Here is a 21,455-nt window from a genome sequence, read left to right as displayed (position 1 = left end):
AAGAAAGTGTTATCTTTTCTTTTTTTCTCCAGGTTGAACGCAGATATTTCGGGAGAATGTGCAGCCACTTGGATTGCAGAGATTCATTAGCTCTTGGACTCTTGTGCAAGATGACATTGAAAACATGTTATTTAAAGTAAGTTTATCGTATCCTGTCTTTTTGTTCTGTCGTTTACCATAAAAAGAAACAACGAGATTCGAACCCTTGACTAACGCGACATCGGTGCGTGGCTCTACCACATGCATGAGTTATGAAGCCTTCATACCTTGGGAGCAAGCCATTTGTAGGTTGGAGAATAGCCTGATATTTCGAGCTTGTTAATTTGATGCTGAAAAATATTATTCGCATAATCAGTAAAATATTAGAGTGCTATTCGTATGTCGTATTGATCAGTCTACGGGAATTAAGATCGTTCCTAAACGTTTGACTAAACAAAGGAAAATAGCCAAAGTTAACAATGTTTGATTTTTTCTCCAGGTTAAAGGGAAACATTTTAAAAGAACGTGCCGCCAATTTACTTTGCAGTGATTTCTGTTGGACACTGGCCTAAGATGACATCGGAAACATCTTATTTAAGATAAGTTTATCGTAGTTTTCTTGTCTTTTTGTTCTGTTGTTTAATCATAAAAAGTTTCAGTCCAAGAGTGATCAAAATATAATATCTCCCTACCACATTGATCCATTGTCAAGTATGTTATCCTGAAGAAAATCGTTAACTAGAAAACTGATTGTCTTGATGTACCAGCAACAAAACAAGATACAAAGTAATCAGTAAGGATGCAGAATGAATATTTCGAGTAAGTTAATTCAAAATATCAAATTCAAAATATCAGTTCAAATTTGGAGTACTGTTCGTAATAACGTATTATTTAGAATACCACAACCAAAATTGTTCGTAAAAATTCGACTAAACAAGAAATGTTACAAAGAAAATGGTTGAAAGAAAAATGGAAGTATTATATTCGTACTTATTAAATCTAGCAATGGTATATTGCAATTCCTGCGTTTTGATTGGTTAACAGGCAATGGTATATGAGCTCATATACCATTGACCACAAATATGGTGCCGATCCGCGTCAATAAAAACAGCTGGGAGCTCAAATATTGCGATTCTTTGGGCGTTTTTAATAAAACAACTATTTCACTCGCGCTTGTTGGATATGGATTGTTATAGCCAACTTGGCGCTACGCGCCTCGTTGGCTATCTACCATCTCATATCCAACGCAAGCTCATGGAATAATTGTTAAAGATCGCAAAAATATGCTAACGCTTAAATTGTGAAAAAAAACTTGATATTGCTTGCATTGAAAAGAAGTAGACTGAAGTTTACAACGAAGGACATAGTGATCGCGTTACGTGAAAGCAATTTGTGACAAGAATTAAGTTTAAGGTGACGATCGACCCATTCTAGTTTACTTAATTTATACAATCCTTATAAGGGCGCAAAAAAAAATCAGTTTCAAGGTGTGACTGGATGTTCTGACTACAGTTTGTTACTAAGTTGCTTTATGATTTTTTTAGCAAAATGTATAATTCAGCAAACCATTTCTCTTTTTATTACTGACATGTCAAAAATAACTGCGCCTGTAGCCTGTTCGTTTTCCGGTAACTAGCTATTGAGATAAAGTCTATTTTCTATTTAAATTATTTCTCCATTTTTCAAAAAGGGCGATGAAAAATTTGTCTTCATGTGACCACACATAAAAAAATAGTTTGATTGCATGGTATAGTGTAGAAAGGTGAACGCAATTCGACCAAATTGAAACAATAGTATTCTTCGTCGCTTGCAATTTATTAGAAAAAGGCAGTTTCAAATCTTGTATCATTCAGTACAAGTTCACTGTGATAGGCCTACAACATGGTGCAAGTTATAGTTCAAAAGAAATATAAACGGAAACAATTCATTTAAAACAGTTAATGTTAAGCACAAAAGTGATAAAATCTAAAATCTCTTTACCATATCGATACACTGTCAAGTATGTTATAAAAAATCATTAACTAGGAAAGATAGTCTTGATGTACCAGCGACATAAAAAGTAATATAGCGAGTTAAATATAAATGAACATTTCGGATGGTTATTTAATTTTTTATGCGAAATTAGAGTACTATTCGTATTACGAATTTGATCAATTAGTTAGAACCAAACCTTTTCTTCAAAAGTCGGCTAAGAGAAAATTCATTCAGTTAATATGAAAGGAGAAAGGGGAGGAGAAGGCGAGACATCAAGATGGGGCATCATTAATTCGAAAAATTCGAAAAAAAAAAATCCATTCAAGGCCACTTCGCAACAGAAATTTCAGCGTTCCCATCCCTTAACAGCACACACAATCACAATTTTCACAATCCAAAAACACTGTCCATGATATTTATAAGTAAACAGAAGTTTTAGTTAAGAAATTAACTCATCAAGCACCTTGAAACATGTTTTCCAACTGAGATCAACACTTGCACATATATCCATTATGTAGTTCAGGAGGGCCGAAAAATTTCTTGAATGATTCAACACTTAACCTAAAAACTGGGCGGGTAATGAACTGAATAGGCAAATCAGTTCTTTACACCGCTGCACTAGTTATAAATACAAATACTAGGTAGTATTTTTGGTTGGGATACAGCTGCTGCTGAAAAAAGGAAAAGAATGGAGAAAAAAACGAAAGAGCAAAGAATGAAAACGTCAAACGGCAGAAAGATATGGGAAAAAGGCAAGCATACAAATTACAAATCCATGGTGAAGTCCTCGCAAATGCAGTCTTGTCAGGAGACCTAAACCAGACATTGTGCGGTAAAACGCTAAGTTGGCAAGGATCAAGCTCCACCCAAGGTTTCACATCAAGCCATAAAATATCTCATCGAGGCAGATTCCATGGACGACGTGGAGCAAACCACAGTATAGTATACTCAGATCTGCTATGGGCAAGGAAATCGTGGTAAATGGCAAAAAACGATGTCACTGATCAAGAGTTAGAATCCTGAAAAATGACAACGGTGATGCCAATGATGTAAATGAAAAAAGATGAGGAGGATGTCATTGAAACTTCTGTTAGAAATGGTTAAATAAAACGTCAAAGCTCAACTATTAAATATTTCTTGTGTCAGGTTTTGGACTGGGAATTTGTAAGTTATGATTATAGAAGAAAAAACATTTAATGTTAAGTGTAAATATCAAAAGAAAAAAGTTCTGCACCCCCTTGTGACCACATAATTTTTCCAAAGCCCCCCCCCCCCTCGTATACATGTGTATCCCCCTCAACGTCTTCATATCTCGCCTACCCAACCCTTCCCTCCACGTTTCATATTAAATGAACTTTTCATGTACATTTATTTTACAAAAAAAATACTCATTAGGTTGGAGAAATTTTCAATTCGTGGGCAGAAAAATAAGCATGCTAATGCTTTATTTGTGAAACCAATTATTTGCATTGAAGAGAAGTCAAACTTGACGAAAGATAAACATAGTTACAGATGATTTTCTTGAGAATATTGAGAAAAAATAAATAACGTCACAGTTTCACTAATTAGACATCAATGCTGACTTAAAGTGCGAGAAATACAATCTTTAAATAACGACAAAAGAACTTTAAGCTACCTTCAACTAGATTTTCTGATTGCAATGTGCTAGTAACTTATGTTTATAGTAAAATGACTACAAAGTATCAATATACAGTGTCAATATGCATACAGTGTCAATATACAGTAACCAAAAGCAGGTTATGAGAAAATCATCCATTCTGTCAAATATGAAGAAATATCATGGAAATCGCAAAAATGAAGTACCTATTAAACAATAATTGCGTTCAATTCTGTAGATAAGTGATTAACTGGAAAATATTATCTTGATGTAGGATTAAATTCATTCATCTAACAATTGGTAAAAATTTGGAAAACATGGCGACTACATTATTATAGAGAATTGCTATTTCAAAGTAAGATTTGTACTGAAAGAAAAGCAACCGCGCTAAGTTTAGTCTGTCATGTGATCAGACTTGTTAAAATTTGTTTCACTGAGTTGCAAGGCGTAGAGTAGGTAGAATAACTCAATTCGTCCAAATTGAAACTCTATAGTCTTGTTCATCGCTTGCAACCTACGCGTGTAATGTTGTTAAATCTGCTATAGAATGTTCCTTTGAGATTAAACAATTTCGAGTATTTTTCCGCCTGCTGTTTATCTCAATTTTGTTTCTTGCCTCTTAAAAACGAGAAATAAGATTTTGATCACTCTTACTTGGGTATTAAGTAGTGATAAAATATGAGCGGGAGATCTGTATGGGCGTTTACAGTGGCGAGCCGATAGGTGAGCCATTGTAAACGGCCATACAGATCGGACGCGCATATTTTATTCTACTTGTGAAATAAAAAAAAAAATAAAAAATTGAATGCAAAGTATTGTTATTCGAATCAGTACAGATCTGTATCTAAAGTTAATATACAATCTTCGTTCACTGTCCAAAATCCACGCGCGCCATTGGTTAAAATCGAGCACGTGATTTTCCTTTACCTGTCGTCAGCAAACTCCAACAGTGCAGTATTGACAATAATGCACAAAAATCGTGCATTATTGAAAATGTCTTCAGCTTCAAGGCTTGCAAAAGTGGAAGAAAAAGATATTCCTCAAATTATCAACGATTCAATACCAAAAAATACCAAGAAGAAAACAACCTGGAGTGTTTTCATTTTCAAAGGTAAACTGAAGCTGAATTTTTTGTGTGCGATTGACTTGCTGGCTTGCAATTGTAAAAGCGATCGGCTCACCTTGAACAAGCTTCTCGCTGACTGTATTTATGAACGACTCCAGCTAAAGAACAATTTAATGGACCATTTTGAGCTTTATTTATTTTTCAGCTTATTTTGGATTTCTGTATTATTGATCTTTACAGCCTGCATGTATAATTATGTACTACTCAAATTCTTATTATTATTCATTAAAAGTCTAGTTCAAAGTTCGGTGAATCGTGTTTTTCTTGCAGTGTACTCAGATTGTATATTAAAAGGGTTAGAGACTGTTAGTTCTTGTTTTGTTGACAAATACACGCACTTGCTGGCCGCACAATGAACTCGAAATTTTTAATACTGCACTCGGCTACGCCTCGTGCAGTATTGAAAATTTCTCGTTCATTGTGTGGCAAGCGCGTGCGTGTATTTGTCAACAAAACACTCACAACAGTCTCTAACCCATAATTAATTAATACTTATTAGCTGGGCAGGAGTTTGTATCAAAAGTTAATTCTATTGTTTGATTTGTATTGGGGTCTACAGTTGTGTACATGTGATCTGAATATGGTGCTGGGATTGGTTTGCACCCGCATGAATATTTAATGAATTTTACAATTGGGGTTTAAAAAGAAATTATTTTTAAAGTACTTCACAGAAAATTGTGTATTTTTCAGTAAAGGAACGTTTAAATTCGTTGCGAATTAAAGTTAATCTTATTTTATAATTGTGAAAGCAAACGACAGCAAAATGCAGCGAAATTTAACGACAAAACACTATAGGACGATCTCCGGATTAGTTGGCTGCATTTAAGATTAATTCTTACTTTGCTAACTTTTATTCTAGGCTATGTGTTCTAATATATTGTCAATGTTTGATCCTCTCAGCAGGTACTCAGAGAGCGAAACATCAAAAAAGGAAACTGGCCCTGAGTGAATGAGAAGTAGAAGAACATTTGGAAAAGTTTTTATCGTTCATAGAAGGACCTTTTACCACACTTTGTAATTACAACAATAATAATGATACAAACCCTGATCGTAAATAAAGGATCGTTTCGAATTTTTGACATGTACCTTATAGAAAATGTTTTCTTTAAGTATATCTCTATTACTTGTTAAGAAGTAGGAAAAAATAAACAGAGATATAATCCAATGGAAACTTGCAAAAAAATTTCATTTGTACATAAAAAAGTTAGCTAAGTTGTTTAAGTTCTCTCTCTTGTTCTTTTAGATATTTTTTCGGTAAAGGGTGTTGGCAAACTGTCAAATCAGCGCCCATTATCGTGTAGGCAACTGATAAATATGGCTATGTAAACTTTACGGAGAAAATAGTTTTATTGTACACTGAGTCATGCTTAATCCTTATTGTTATCAGTAATCATCACACAATAAATGAGTCAATATTAGTAAAGTCAACTTCACGACTGAAAAGAAGATACTAATGGCATATTAAAGGCTTGACCCAGATGCTCGTAAAACCTTTCCATAATGTAACATTACTAAGGATAAAAAAGTATGCCAATTCACTTGAAAAGTGAATGCGGCAAAACTTGTGTCGCTGTCCATTACTTTTACATATAAGTTTAGTTTACTCCGATGAGCAATTAGCTCTTGCCCAACGAAGGTGATACCAATAGGGATATATACGCCCACTGTGGGAGAAAGTCTCACTCCCATCTAAAATACTCCACTTTTCTTCGGGGACGATTATGAAAGGGATTTTACTCTGATCAATAATCCTTCAACCTTCTGGAGGAGACGATTGTGGATTTAAGTTTAACTCCCACCCGCAATCCTCTACGTTACCTAGAAGTGAGGTTTATTGGGGGAGTCGTACTTCCGTCCACAATCCATTCTTTCCAGAGGAGAAGACTGTAGGAGGAAAGTTTAACTTCATCAGCAATATTCATTCTCCTAGATTGTGTGAGGACCTCTTATTCATTCACAATCCTCCACTTTCCCAGAGAAAAAGACAATGGGAAGAAGTCTAACTTCCATCCACAATCTCAACTATTCTCAATGTAAGACAGAAGGATCTGATTGTGGATAGGGCTAAAATCCCTTCCAGCATGTTTACCTCTGAGACAGTGAAAAACGTTGGATTGGAATAGAAGTAACTCCCCTTATCTTTTTTTCTAAGAGAATTAAGAACTGTGGATGAAATTTAAATTTCAAAAAAAAGTTTTCTCATCTGGGATAGTGGATGATTCTGGAAAGGAGAAAAGTTCTTTCTACTAATCAACACTTCCAGGAAGGTGTATGGTTGTGTAGTGAGTTGAAACTATTTTACAGTAGTATCTCTTGGGCGCTTGAAGTACTGAGGATGAAAGTTTTATTTCCTATCCTAAACTCGACAGGGATTGAATATTTTAGATGTAAAAATAAGCCTTTCTTCGTTGTAAGAGACAAGTTGCGATAGCGAGTAAATAAAATTTAAATGTAAAAGAAACAGATAATAAAACCAACATTACAAGACACCGTTTTTTCGCATTTTTGCTGCCGGAATATATAAATAAATTAACCCAGGAAGGGTGAGTGGGAGTACCTCCCCCTCAGTCTCTCCTTCTCCGGAGGGGAGTGGGAGAAGGGTGAGTGGGAGTACCTCCCCCTCAGTCTCTCCTTCTCCGGAGGGGAGTGGGAGAAGGGTGAGTGGGAGTACCTCCCCCTCAGTCTCTCCTTCTCCGGAGGGGAGTGGGAGAAGGGTGAGTGGGAGTACCTCCCCCTCAGTCTCTCCTTCTCCGGAGGGGAGTGGGAGAAGGGTGAGTGGGAGTACCTCCCCCTCAGTCTCTCCTTCTCCGGAGGGGAGTGGGAGAAGGGTGAGTGGGAGTACCTCCCCCTCAGTCTCTCCTTCTCCGGAGGGGAGTGGGAGAAGGGTGAGTGGGAGTACCTCCCCCTCAGTCTCTCCTTCTCCGGAGGGGAGTGGGAGAAGGGTGAGTGGGAGTACCTCCCCCTCAGTCTCTCCTTCTCCGGAGGGGAGTGGGAGAAGGGTGAGTGGGAGTACCTCCCCCTCAGTCTCTCCTTCTCCGGAGGGGAGTGGGAGAAGGGTGAGTGGGAGTACCTCCCCCTCAGTCTCTCCTTCTCCGGAGGGGAGTGGGAGAAGGGTGAGTGGGAGTCGTTGTTCCTTCCACTCTTACTTTCCTTTGGGGCTCCTCAAATGGTGCAGCAATTGGGAACAGTTTATACAGTAAAGAAGGACAAAAGGACACATGTTTTGATGGAACATTCGTTCAGAATGCTCAACTTTTTTTTTCTACGTTTAAGTATGAGTTACTTTATTTGTAGAAAGTTTTTAAGAGCATTCCATGGGTTGTCCTTTAATTTGCTCTTTACACTTTCTTTACAGGAGTTAAATTTCGAATTTTACTTTAATTTCTGTATGGAATTACCCAACTGAAAACTATTTTTTTGTATCGATTGGTTGTTGCCGTAGATTTCGCCATTTTTAGTGCTTGGTAAATGACAAATAGCATTTAATGAAGGATGACAAATAGCATTTAATGTTTTTATTAACAAATCTTGAAAGTTTACTCTTTAAACATTCTCAATTCCCCATTATGCACATTTGTGATGCTTCACTATTTATTTCCTTGCATCCCTCACATCTCTGCGTTCCTATATCGAGAAGAATATTGATATATTAGAAGGCGTGTTTAAGAAGTCAAATGTCCTATTTTAAATGATAAATGGAAAACAGGATCTGCAAAACTGACTAAAAATTTGGTTGTTCCTTGTGTGTGAGTTTAATGTATACTCTGGTTCAGTACTCATCAAACTCTTGTTTCCATTTAAAATACGGCTAAAATCAAATAACCTGTTAAGAAATTAACTGAATGCACACTTTCTGTACTTTTAATCGATCTTTGCTTGTGTAGTGAAATTCTAATTCTGCAAAATAAATTATAATAAAAGTACGTTTTCTGCTTTACAAAAGCGACTTTTATACAAAACTTTTATTAGCTCAAAGCTTGGGCAAAGGTACCACTTGATTTGCGAACTCTTGATTATCCGTGCATCTCAGAATCTTTTTTGCTAATATCTTTAAAGACAAAACAGTTCAGACTTGTCTCTGACCATTCTTACACCTTTTTAACTTGATACTTAGGTACATAAAAAATTGAAGGCAGACGAATATTTACGCTAATTAACATATTTTAGTTCGAAATGCATAACATTTTCAAATTTTAATAGCGGTCAACATCATTTTTTTACTCAAATTTCATAATGAGAAATTGTTCACTCTTTTTCTTGCTATTCCTACGTGGTTCAAATTATAGCTCATTTTATCAAAAATAATTCCAACCTTGTACAACTATGTGTACAATTTTGAGGGGTCTCGAAAGAACGTATTGGGAGCTGTACCTATTTTTTGCAATTGACTTTAAAAAAAGAACTCAGGCGTATAAATGTCAACTATTAAACTTTCGTTTTGAACTTTTTGAAAACATTTATCGAACCATTTCCGAGATTTTTCAATGGCGCATAAAAATAACATTAGTTGTAAATTCTAAAACAAGTGAGCTCAAGAATCGAAATCGTTCTCAGGAATGATTAGGAGGAAAAAAAGCAAAACATTACTGGCGAGCAAAGATGAGTTGTATGGTTGATGTGATGTCATAGTTTATGCCGTTACAAAAAGGTGTTACGCAAAGTTTTTAATTTTTTTTACCAAAAATATGTCATTTTAAACAGCATGACTATAGGACTATTACAAATGTCTTTCGAGTTATGACAACAATTTAAAGAAATTTCAGTGTTTTGCAGGACAATACGGTTCCTTGAAAATAAATTCCCTTTTAATTTTTCTTCCAAATATGTTTTGGGGTATCTACAAAGTAGGATTACCGTAATGTTCAGAATTTTATTATGTCAAATTCCATTCGATAAACAGGATATACCAAACAACAATCGTGTATTTAGGTATTCTTGTGTTCTCAGCCTAATTGGACGTTTAAAATTTTTATCCTAACTGGGCCAAGTTGTTCAAAGTGTTTTAATATTGGTAATCATTTTTCCGAATAATTTTTGTTCAACATATTTTGACTTTGAGAAGTGTTAAATAAGCAGCGACAAACGGCTTGAAACGACAGAATAAAAAACAGAAATTAATTATTTTTAAAGTTCAGTCAAAGTAATGTAATTATATTGAGGGTATCGTCTTTATTTCCTGCTAAACAAAAACGAATTTACACACTTTTCCAAATATCTGAATAGGATAAACGTCCCGACGAAAAATGCTATAGAGCCGTAAGTCATACTCTGTATTTTTGCCATCAAAGTTCTAAAAATAAAAAGTCCTAAAATACATCTCCGGTACAAATTCTATTTAATAACAAGTACAAAAAGTAAGAGTTAGCTAAAAAACGCCTTCCGCCGAAACAAATCATTAATTTCGGTTCAGTCATTTCATACGCAAATCGTCTTATAAGAAAAAGTTATCAATCGTCTTAGAAGAAAGTTACTAATTTTTATATCGTTTCCAGAGAAACGTAAGTATGTTTTAGACTGCACGCTTTCTTTGATTGAATTCTTGAATTCAGAATAATCGCCAATCCTTGTTTTTGCAACACTTTTCAAATACTTTCCTGAGAAATTTTCGAACAAGTTAGTTTAGTTTTTTTTGTTGGTTTGGATCGTACTTCAGAAACGCCACACGGATGACCCTCAAGGTAGAGTTTAGAAAGCTGAATGTGACCCTTTCAAATCCTAGTTCAAAATATCTATTCTCCTAACTGATTGTTATACATTTATTTCAATGTGATTTGTGAGATTCTGGTAGTAAATCAAGACAATTTCCTCCCAGTTTTATCACCTCGCCATTCTTGATAGCAAAAGTACAACGAAACTCTTTCTACAAGATATAACAAACGATTTATCATTATTATCTCTATTTATTATATAAACATCAGTGAAATACCAGGAAATCTTTCGCACGAAAAAATCATATCTTCACACGTGAAAATAACATGTTATTTTCACATGTGAAGATATCGATTTCGGAACATTTTCTGGCAAGTTTGCCCTGTTTCAATGCTTAATGAGCCAAAGAAAATCGATATTTAGTCGAAACATCCTCGGATCTCCCTCGGCAATCTTCGGATATCTTCGGAAATTTTCGGAAAAGTTCGGAAAATGTTCGGAAACATTCGTACGACCTTCCGACAACATTTTGCAAATCTTCGGAAATCTTCGGAAAATGGTCGGAAATCTTCGGAAAATCGTCAAAAACATCGTAATTAGTAGGTTTATATAATAAACAGAATATTACATGGTTGCTTGGAGATATGAAGTTTATCTTCTCGTGTTCAAATCAATATCCCACTCGTTCGCTGCGCTCACTCGTGAGATATCGATTTGAACACTGGAAGATAACTTTCATATCTCCGCGCAACCATGTAATATCCACTATGTCTTGGTTTGGAACTAAATCCTTCTAAAAACGAACGACCATAATGATGACTTTCTAAAATTCTAACATTCAAAGTATCGAGGCGTCTGTTATGTTTTATAGTTGTTGTTCAACAAATTTTCAGCAAGTGACGAGTTGACATGCAATTTTACAGTCCCAAGGCCTGTTTCAAGTGTTGTTTAAATTTTAAACCAAGCATTTTGAGCTACAAGGAATGGGTTGACATGAGTTTTTTGTTTGAATTCCCTTAGAATTCGTTTGCTCAAAGTATCTCTCATAACTCTAAGTCGATCAATACGTCATTCGACCAACATTCAAATTATGCAAAGAAATATTTAGCAGTTTCATGTTGACCCCCGAAAAATATATGAACTGGATCTTTACAGGTTGCCTTGCAATTCTCTTAGTGAAAGTGATAAATGATCATCGCAGTGAATTTCCAATTTAAGCAATTGGAATAAAGAAGCCTGAAAAAAATTCAGGGCTTCAACGGGATTCGAACCCGTGACCTCCGCGATACCGGTGCGATGCTCTACCAACTGAGCTATTGAAGCTACACATTGGGAGCGAGGTCAATTGTGAGTTCATATTTTACCCGTGAGAGGAGTGAAATGATGTAATGTATATGAAATAATTCATATATGAACTGCGGATGGATATGAAAGTGATAAATGATCACCGCAGTGATGATTTTTTTTCAGGCTTCTTTATTCCAATTGCTTAAATTGGAAATTCACTGCGATGATCATTTATCACTTTCATATCCATCCGCAGTTCATATATGAATCATTTCATATACATTACATCATTTCACTCCTCTCAAGGGAAAATATGAACTCACAATTGACCTCGCTCCTAATGTGTGGCTTCAATAGCTCAGTTGGTAGAGCATCGCACCGGTATCGCGGAGGTCACGGGTTCGAATGCCGTTGAAGCCCTGAATTTTTTTCAGGTGTCTTTATTCCAATTGCTTAAATTGGAAATTCACTGCGATGATCATTTATCACTTTCATATCCATCCGCAGTTCATATATGAATCATTTCATATACATTACATCAATTCTCTTAGTGTTGGTTCAGCCAGTAATTTGGTGATACATCTAGAAAATACTCTCAATTAATGATATTCCTTACGCAATACTTCACAACTATTGCTATTGAAATCAGTAGAAACAGTACACCCGAATAATTCCCTACCAAAACTGTAAAGAAGGCAAAAGGAAACTATGGACTTATCTTCAAAGAACGAAGTTACCAACAGTCAACTTGCTTCAGAATCCAAAAGCTACAGCATCGTCACTTTGACCCATAATCGGTTGCACTCCGGAGCCCTTGCACTCTCTTTTACTACATCTCTGCTCCACCTGGAGAAACAAAGAAACTTCAGTATTACTGAAGCCACTTTTTCATTGAGAATATTTACTTGCTGTGTTGTTTAAGTCTAGTATTTTAAAAAATATGCTAGGTTTAGATCTCGAACGAATGTGCTCTGGCCATGTCTCATAAATTAGAGAGATGTTATCAATTGGGCGTTATTAAAAATACATGATATTATTTTCGTTTGTTTTCTCTTGTTTTGGCATCGTTTTATATCTCTACCTGCACAAACAGTTGCCGTTCAAGTTTTGTTGAGTGGTTTTAATTTATTAATGCAGGTATGCAATCGTTCCGGCACACTCTTTCTAGATTTGGTTTTTTAGCTATTTTGGTATTTTGCAATTACAAACTCCAACGAAATATTACTCACCACGAGACTAAAATTTAGCCGAGTTTTGCTTATTTTGCAATTACTAGCAGGATAAGAAAGATGCTGAACGAATTTTTGAAGCAAGGATAGTTCTTAAACATATCACTTTTAATATATTTTTTTAATATACATATATTTATTTTTACTGCTGTAAAGCCTATCTTGGAAGTGGTCAATAAAGTTTCGATTTCTAAGCTAATCTTAGGCCTGGAGTATCGTCACTGTGAAAACGTCGATGTAACATTTCAGTATGGTTTGAATCAGTTTGCTTCGACTGATGTCAAATGCTTTTGACTAATGCCTACGAAACAAACAGTGCAAGAAAAATTAAAAATGCATTTCTTTTAAGCATGTATTTCAAATTATTCCCATTGGTTTTTCAATCCCTTTATAACCACTCCTCGTGAACATCACGCCACTTAAAGCCGACCAGGCAGGATACTCAAAGTTATTTTTTTTTCTTATTTTTGTATGAAATAGTGTGTATTTTTCTTAACTTAGTTTGGTTTTCATTGTAGCTTGAAACGTTGGAATTTTGTACTTGTCACGTTTACATTCCTTTTCACTGTCTCCGTTTAGACTGTAAATTTTATTCAGATTTTTCTTCACTGTTTTTGTTGTAGTTTATATTTGGCTTAAGGACGTTCGCGCGAAAATTTTCTAGTCGATAGATTTTTTTAAAATTTTTACAGCAGTCAGATAATAAATTACTTGTGTCGGAAATGCAAAAAAGAGTGGGGGTCACCGACTTCGTTTCAGAGATAAAGCGTGTGGAAAACTACCCTTATTCTGAAAAATTGGCCAACGCAATTCAACATGGTTTACAGGATTTATAGTTAAAAATATTAAAGATGAGAAAAGAGAGGCAAATGATCTTAGTCATATTTTGTAGAAGTGGGTCTGTTGCGTAAAAACATTCTAGTGTTGCCGACTTTTTGTTAGACTTAACCCTGAAAGCGGTATTTGAAACCGTCGTACAGCAAAACGAAAAGCTCAAAAAGAGGCATTCGAACTTACGTGGGACCAAAAAAATTGAACTTTTAATCGATAGATTTTTTTCATTTTTACGCAAAACATAGATAATTGTCAACAAAAGTGATCCGTTTAAAAAAATGTGGGGGTCACCGACCATCTAAGAGAGTTGATTGCAAGCAAAGTTCACGCGACGACTACCAGCCCTATATGTGCGTAGAAAATTTCTTCAGCGCGCGCGCTCGTGCATGACGTGGCGTGACGTTGCGACATGAATTACGTGCGCAGTTAGGATGCGCATAAACAATTAGCGCGAACGTCGCCAGGACGTATACTGTAACATTTCAATTTTTACTTATATCTTTGTAATAAAAATTGATATACAGATCAGGGCCGTGACCAGAAGTTTTCCATAGATGAGGCAAGATCTTGCTAGGAGATTCTGGGGGCATGTCGTCCAGAACATTTGAAATCTAAAAGCTCTGAAATTCTTTCTTCAACATTTTGCATATCTAGAGAAAAATCAATCTTGTTCAACTTGGGATCATTTTCCCAACAAAACGTATATATATATTTTTAATTTTGGGTTAAACTCTAGACGAGGCAAGTGCGTCGTCTTGCCTCTTGCTAGTTACGGCCCTGCAGATAAACTCGATCGCTGGCGGCTCCCTCTACATTTTGTTGTGTCGTTTGCGTCTTAACTTATATTAGGTATGTTTTCTATTCGCCTGAGCGAAGCGAAAGAGAATAGAACCTCAATTCATCGGTTTTAGAATAACACGGCACTAGATGTCAACCCTTTCAATGCAAAACGTTTTTAAATGTTGATTTTTAAGAATTTGGTGGTTCAAGACAGTTTCCTTCAGATGACGATTTTTTTTATTCATCACCCAAGTACATAGTAATCGTTACCAAGATAATTTGATTTGAATCTGACAAGGTACTTTACATTGTATAACTACAAGTTAAGATGTCTAAAGCACTACTCTGGTGTATCGCTGTTTTCAGCCTCAGTTAATCTGAAACACCGCAAAGATTTTTGAACCTGTCACACAAGTGGAGAGTTAGTCTTTTTTGATTTCTTTAGCCCAAGATAATTTGATATGAATGTACTCAAGGTACTTAACATTGTATAACGAGATGTAAGAAAAAGACTAGTCCGATGTATCATTGTTTTAGCCTCACTCAGTAGGAACACATTTCTCTTTACTATTTCGAACAATGTTAATTTGGTTTGCTCATCATTGCGTTATACAAACTGGAAATGAAACTAAATAATCAACTGCAGTCTTGCGTTCTTTTTACTGAATTTCATGAATTCCTTTTGGTGGTAAATCATGATATAGTAATAGAAAACATTTTTGTACCGACAAAGTGTAAATAACCGGGAGAGCTACAAAAAAAAAAATACTTAGCTGAAATGAGATGTATCCAATGGTCAATTGAATCCAGAGGCGGAGAGCTACCAGACTTCGATCAAAACAATAGCTGCACTTGGTGCATTTTCATTATTATTAATATTGATCTCTGTTCAACAAGCTAGAGAAAATAGAGAAAACATTAGTAACTTGAACAAAAGAAGTTTTTTTCTTCATTCATCAAGTTTAGTAGCCTGCATTGCAGCCAGACGCAGACTCGTTCCCAGTCGCTCCCTTGGCGGTTTTGACTAGAACGCATTGCATCAAGGGAAGGCCGAACGAAAATCGGGTAGCGACCCTACTTTTTCTTCGCCCTTCCCAGCCTGCCCCGCAACCCTTGCCTTATTCCGCCTCAGTTTTTTATCGCCTTTAGAAACAAATAAGTAGGGACTGGGAACGAGTCTGAGCCAGACGTGTCACAAAATCCTCGATATAAACAGGCTTAGCTCCGGATATTTTTCGGTGGGTTGTACCTGCAGAAATGTCGAGGAAAACTAGTAGACATTTTGCAGTGACTCGTACAAACGTGCTCTTATCGATCGAGGGAAGCAGATAACATCAGTACTGCCCCAGTACACCATCCAGACTTACAAACGGACTTAAAATTGAGACAGGATCTTGCAAATGACAAATTTAATAACTGTTAATTCAGCAATCATCGAACGATCACCTTACCTGAAATTGTAATTGTTTGTAACGTGATGAGGCCTGCGAGGATGGGAATAACAACGCTTCACATGCTTATTGCTAATTATATTCATGATTTCTTTGGCGCCAACACTGAACATGGCCGCTCTGTTTGCAAATTCTTTTGGAAGCACTTCTACTGCTCTTATAAACTTGACGAAAAACAAGAAAAGATTAATTTATTTGTATTCTAAACCAGGAAAAAGTTCTTATTCACCGTCTGCTGGGACGGGAAGGAGGCGTCGAAGGAGTTTGGTTTGACGCCAGCTTACTGACAAGTATAGAAAACTGAAAACAACCCTCACATTCGATGCGATACAAATTGCAAACGAAAAGTTAGTGGCGCGAGAAATAGTTCGCGCTTGGCCTAACAGTATAATTCAATAACTACTTACGGAAAAATGGTGTTTGGAAACTCAGTATTTCAACATATACACTTCAACGATTTCCTCGGCGTGGCCAATTCAACTAAATGAGAAACTAGAACTAAACTTTACCGCTTCGTTACATTAGACCTTTTAAAAGCCAAAACTTAAAGGCTAGCGTAATTTCAAAAACTAGAGCTACATAACAACTAAAGAAATATCACTGAAACAAAGAAGAGAAGATATGTGGACTTATCTGAGCGAAGCACATTGACGTTCACCGTTCACCGTTTGCTTAACAGAACAACGATGACCAACACTAAAATCATGGGTGTGTCATGACGCTAAAACTCTTATACGCTATTAATATTCATTCAAATATGCAACGACAAATATGGTTTGCACAAACAATTCACCATTAACAGCTTTCTCGAGATGTTCAACATTTTTGTGTATTGAGTGTAACCTTAACAATACTAGGAGAAAGCTCGCACCCCAGTCATCACCGCTGGATGTTTTCTTTTGTTGTTGTTGGAATAGGCGCTCATTAATGTCAGCTTTTGAAATGGCACATATTCGTGACTTGAAATTTTTTAAATCCCGACATTAATTTCAAGCCCGAAAAAAAAAAAAACGCTTTAATTTCTAGCCCAGCCACATCCTTTAAACTTGATGAATAAAACCTTTTGCCTAGTATCTTAACTTTACAATTCGGTTGTTATTCCACAGAAACACATTGGTAAATTGTGGAAGAATGAAAACAACATTAAAGACCTTTTCCAATTTATGATAGTAATAAGTTTAAACTTTGAACAGCGTCGTTGAGGTTTTATTTCCAAATCAAATGAGAAGCCTGGTACAAACAGACAAAGCGATTTAAAGGGGAGATTAGAGGGGAAGGATGCCTAACTGCAAACTCTTTTTTTAGTTGATGTACCACTGCGAACATTTTTTTTTCGAATTTCGAACTATTGTTTGTTATACATATTAGGTTTGAAAACAATTTATTTTGTATTTCTTGGCCCTGCAAACATTTTTTTGCAATATTATACCCCCCCCCCCCCCTCCAAACGAATGATTGTCCGTCCCTAAAGGTCTTCATTTTCCTTGTTTCCCCGACTCAAATTGTTCTGCCTGTCCTTGGTGTTTTCCTTTACTCTCTCTTTTCTTACTTATATGCTCCCAGAAACACAAGCACACCGTCTATGTTTATTTTTGCGATGATTATTCAATTGCGCACCGGTATTATTTATCTCAGTTATTGTTACGCTAGAGAAGAAATGAGTCATGATATTAGACCATTATAAATGGGGCTACGCTCATTTTTCACTTTCGCGAGTTTGAATATGTTATAGAAGTTCAATCCTAATTCAACCAGGCACCTTGCTGTAGGCACAAACTATTCACTAAATTTTTGTTTTCTTTCGTAGCTTTTGCTGCCCAATTTTTACCATGGATAAATAAAGATTACCATCACATAAGAGACACGAACATCGTAAATGTTTAAAACCGTATCTAATCTCGAATCACCAAGCGTTTTAGAATGTGAATTGCATGGAAAATCTCGCTTTTTCTTCTTTGGCTTTTTTAGCCACATTTAAAATGTACATTCCTTTCTAGTGTTTATTAGCTGACTGAAACTTTCACAGAGAATACCCTAACCAAAGAATAGCCAATGTAAAAATGGGAATTTTATTTTTAAACAATGGTAAAGACAGAAAATCCCTTTTAATAGGTAAATAAGCGCTGTAGTTTTATTCCAGGTAATCGAGTTCAAGAAATAAAGTCCGACTTAAACTGTTAATTAAGGGGTTTGATCTAAATACTTCTGCGTGCTGCGAAACGAATTTAAAGGGTCTTGGAGATGTCAGAGTGTGTAATTAAAACTCATTAACATTAGTCACAAACATTATTTATTCCCATCACCACGTCTTATTTGTTTTACAAAACTGTTTTTTTTTTCTCAAAATCTAACTACAACAGTTGTTGGATTAATTACTTAACTTCAGAGCTTTTTTTTGACAGGAGATCATTTTTTCATAAAATGGATGCAGAAGGCATGGAGACAGTTCTTATCACTGCACCAGTATATAACCCGTGGCTTTGATGAATTTGTTTCCATTATCTGGTGACCATGCAGCCGCGTTTCCACACGTGTTGGAGTCATCAGGATGTCCTCCTGTACCAAGCCCGAGTCTGGAATCACAGTTGCTGCAATCGTTTTCGTTGTTGCCAATGAAGCCGATCCTTGCTATGGACGTGCCTTTTTTGCTACACCCAGCATTGAATCCTTCCTTGTTACAGTTGCGCTGCAAAGAGGCCTGTGAACCAATCAGCGTCTTCCACGTGTCACGACCCATTGAGGTGGCGCGGTATTGTCCATCAGCGATTAGAGAGTACAGAGAGTTGGCCTGCTTGTTGATGACAATGAAGTTGATCTGCTGGCCGATCTTCATTCCAAGACAAATCTTGGAGAAGGGTGTGTTCCAGTAGGTTGGTAACTTGGTCTCTTGTAAGTCAAACCCAGTCTTGCCTCCTGCAAGGTTATAGCCGTTTTTGTCGCTCCAAAAATGAGAATCGAAATGAAAAGTGTTCTGAAATTCAAAAAAAAAAAAAATAAAAACGGTTTCCATTCAAAATTCAAGCAAAAGTGGCAAAAATAAAGTTACCTAAAAAAACCCTCTTTGCATATCCCGGTAGTGACATTTCAAATACAGTTAAAAAGAAATTACTGAGACCTAAGCTCTCAACCTGACCGCGTGAGGGAAAATTAAATTTGGAGTTATCAAAAGGCTAACTCAAATCGGACGTTTCATGTTAATTCAAAGCAAGTGAACTTGTGCCATTAGCATTTTTACGTTGGTTGACATTAACTATCCCGAGAACGCTAGAGAAATTAATCACGGGCGCTTCACTAAGGGAAATCAAATTCAGCAGAATGTTTGAAGTAATACTCCAAATTGTATTTTTACTATGCGGTACCGTTGGTAATGAAAATTTTGCACTAATTGTTCGAAAGTTGAGTGAAATTCATCTTAATAAAGTATTAATTCCGACGGAATGTCCACACTCTTTTAACAGTGTTGGGGATAGGTTTGTACCTTTGTGCCGTCAATCTTCATAGCCAGCGTCCATCCTCCATCTCCACATCCAAAGTTTCCCATGTGACAGTAAATAGGAATCTTTTGTGAATCAAACGTCAGGGTGAACACTTTTGACGACCTGTTTAGGGAAGGACAGATTGGGGGTATTCAGTTTGTATCTAAACAACTTTTTTTTTCTCGAGAGACCAGAAAAAATTTTCGCATTGTAGACGAGGCGGTATTTAACCGCAACATTTCAGTTTCCTATCTGTACCCTTTGGTTAAAGACGCTGAATGATGCAGTGAGAATTATGTACTCAAGAACAAAAAACAGCGTCAATGACAAATATTGATCACTTCGCTCGTTTTTAGCCCCTACATCTTTATTTCTTAGTCATTTCCTCTATCCCTTCTCAGACAAAAGATCAGTGCAGGGCACACAGGGACCTGTTTGCGCTCTTATATTCCACACGCTTGCCGACGGTTGCAACAGAAATGCGATGAAAAACATTTTAACTATGAACTTACTTGTGTTTGGCATACAGTTCCTTACAAGAAGAGGCGGGAACGGCTGTATAAAGAAAATAAAAATCGGTTAAAAACGCGGTAAGATACTTGTGATTAAAAAGTAAGTTAGAAAGCGCTCCTGACCAAAATTAACTCCATGAAATTTAGTCAAATAGCTAGAATCGTCCGAGTTTACCTGGTGGTGTTGGTGCTGGCGATGGTATTGAGATATTCTTAACCAACGCAATAAGATTATCCAGTTTCGATTCCAGAGAAATAAGGTTATCCAGCTTCGTTTCCAGCGTCTCAATAGCGACAGTACAAACCATCATCTTGTCGCAGTGAATTGGCGTTTGGTTGTCACTGCCCCCTAAACTAGAGTTGGCGCCACACACGGCGATCAGAACGATCAGGGTAAGTAAGTTTGCATTCAAACAAGCTGCAAGAAACGAGCGCATTTTGAAAAACTGGAGTTAAAATTTTACGCTTTTCAACCGGCTGAATTTTGTGGATTTCTGACTTCAGTGATTTTGCTTCCGTGTTTACAAGACGTTATTGCCAACAAGACGCGAATATTCTTGCTAGCAGCCACGTCGACCAATCAATAATTTCCAAATTCATTTTTAACTTAACACGCCCTCTGTGCACAACTGCTCTCGAGAAGTAAATCAATTAATAATGACGAGAAACTAAAATCACTGCAATTTTTTTCGTTTTTGCTGCAAATTTATTAAGGTGAATCAACGCATGTACGATTTAATTTGTGAATGACATTATTTTTCAGTGACTGTTGAAAAAAACAAACATTCGTGCAGCATGAAGTTGAGTACTAGATGGTTCGTAACCTACCAAAGGGTTGAAAAGCTAATAGAGCTAGTTCGAATTGAAATAGTTTTTCAACCGTTAATCAAATTGATGTTAGTGATTTTAAGTCTTGTTGAGGCTTCTTATTGTGATTTGTATTTGTATTTAACGAGTAAAAGATTTTGGCAAGATAGAAACACGAAACACGAAAGTCAAAACAATTCAGTCGAGACCTTCAGTTTATGCAACTTTGTTTCGGTTGAGAGATCGCGAATATTGAAAAAATATTTACTGTAAAAAAATTAATATAAATACTAGACAATTTATAAATAAGTGTTCAAAAAGTGCGTAGTATAGCTGTTTATTTGAAGGAGTCTGCGGCTAGTACAGGAATACTACTTATAAATTTAATTAATTAAATTAAAATTGGTAATGAACGTTTATTCGTTTGTCTCACGATAGAATCGCTTTGAGATGTTGATCGCGACGTTTCGACTGCAATACTGCTAGTCTTCATCAGTCGAAACGTCGCGATCAACATCTCAAAGCGATTCTATCGTGAGACAAACGAATAAACGTTCATTACCTATCTTACACCACGATGAACAATATTCACATCTTTAATGACATTAAATTAAAATTATTATTCAGCGCCTTCAGGAGTTCTAAGCGCGTTTGACGCTTTCAGGGCGAGGTGGTCAGAATGAGAGTACTTCAGATACTTTCCTATTTAGAGTAAACGTTTTTCTTAGTGGGC

General features: G+C 36.3%; 2 protein-coding genes across 3 annotated transcripts in view; one reads left to right on the top strand and one right to left on the bottom strand.

The window, feature by feature from the left end:
* LOC144666360 (uncharacterized) overlaps window positions 1-21,455 on the top strand; it is a 66,025-nt gene that overhangs the window by 3,552 nt on the left and 41,018 nt on the right. The gene's annotated exons all lie outside the window — the stretch shown is intronic.
* LOC144666781 (putative skeletal organic matrix protein 5) lies at window positions 18,185-20,413 on the bottom strand. The gene is made up of 4 exons (XM_078528175.1): window positions 20,091-20,413; window positions 19,916-19,958; window positions 19,406-19,526; window positions 18,185-18,898 (listed from the first exon to the last, which is right to left on the bottom strand). The coding sequence occupies exons 1-4, from the start codon at window positions 20,350-20,352 to the stop codon at window positions 18,380-18,382; spliced, it is 945 nt and encodes a 314-aa protein (XP_078384301.1). The 5' UTR covers window positions 20,353-20,413; the 3' UTR covers window positions 18,185-18,379.

The sequence above is a fragment of the Oculina patagonica genome, chromosome 1, assembly GCF_052425735.1.
Source record: "Oculina patagonica isolate OP01 chromosome 1, crgOcupat, whole genome shotgun sequence".
Lineage (NCBI taxonomy): Eukaryota > Metazoa > Cnidaria > Anthozoa > Scleractinia > Oculinidae > Oculina > Oculina patagonica.
This window is presented reverse-complemented; position numbering and strand designations above follow the sequence as displayed.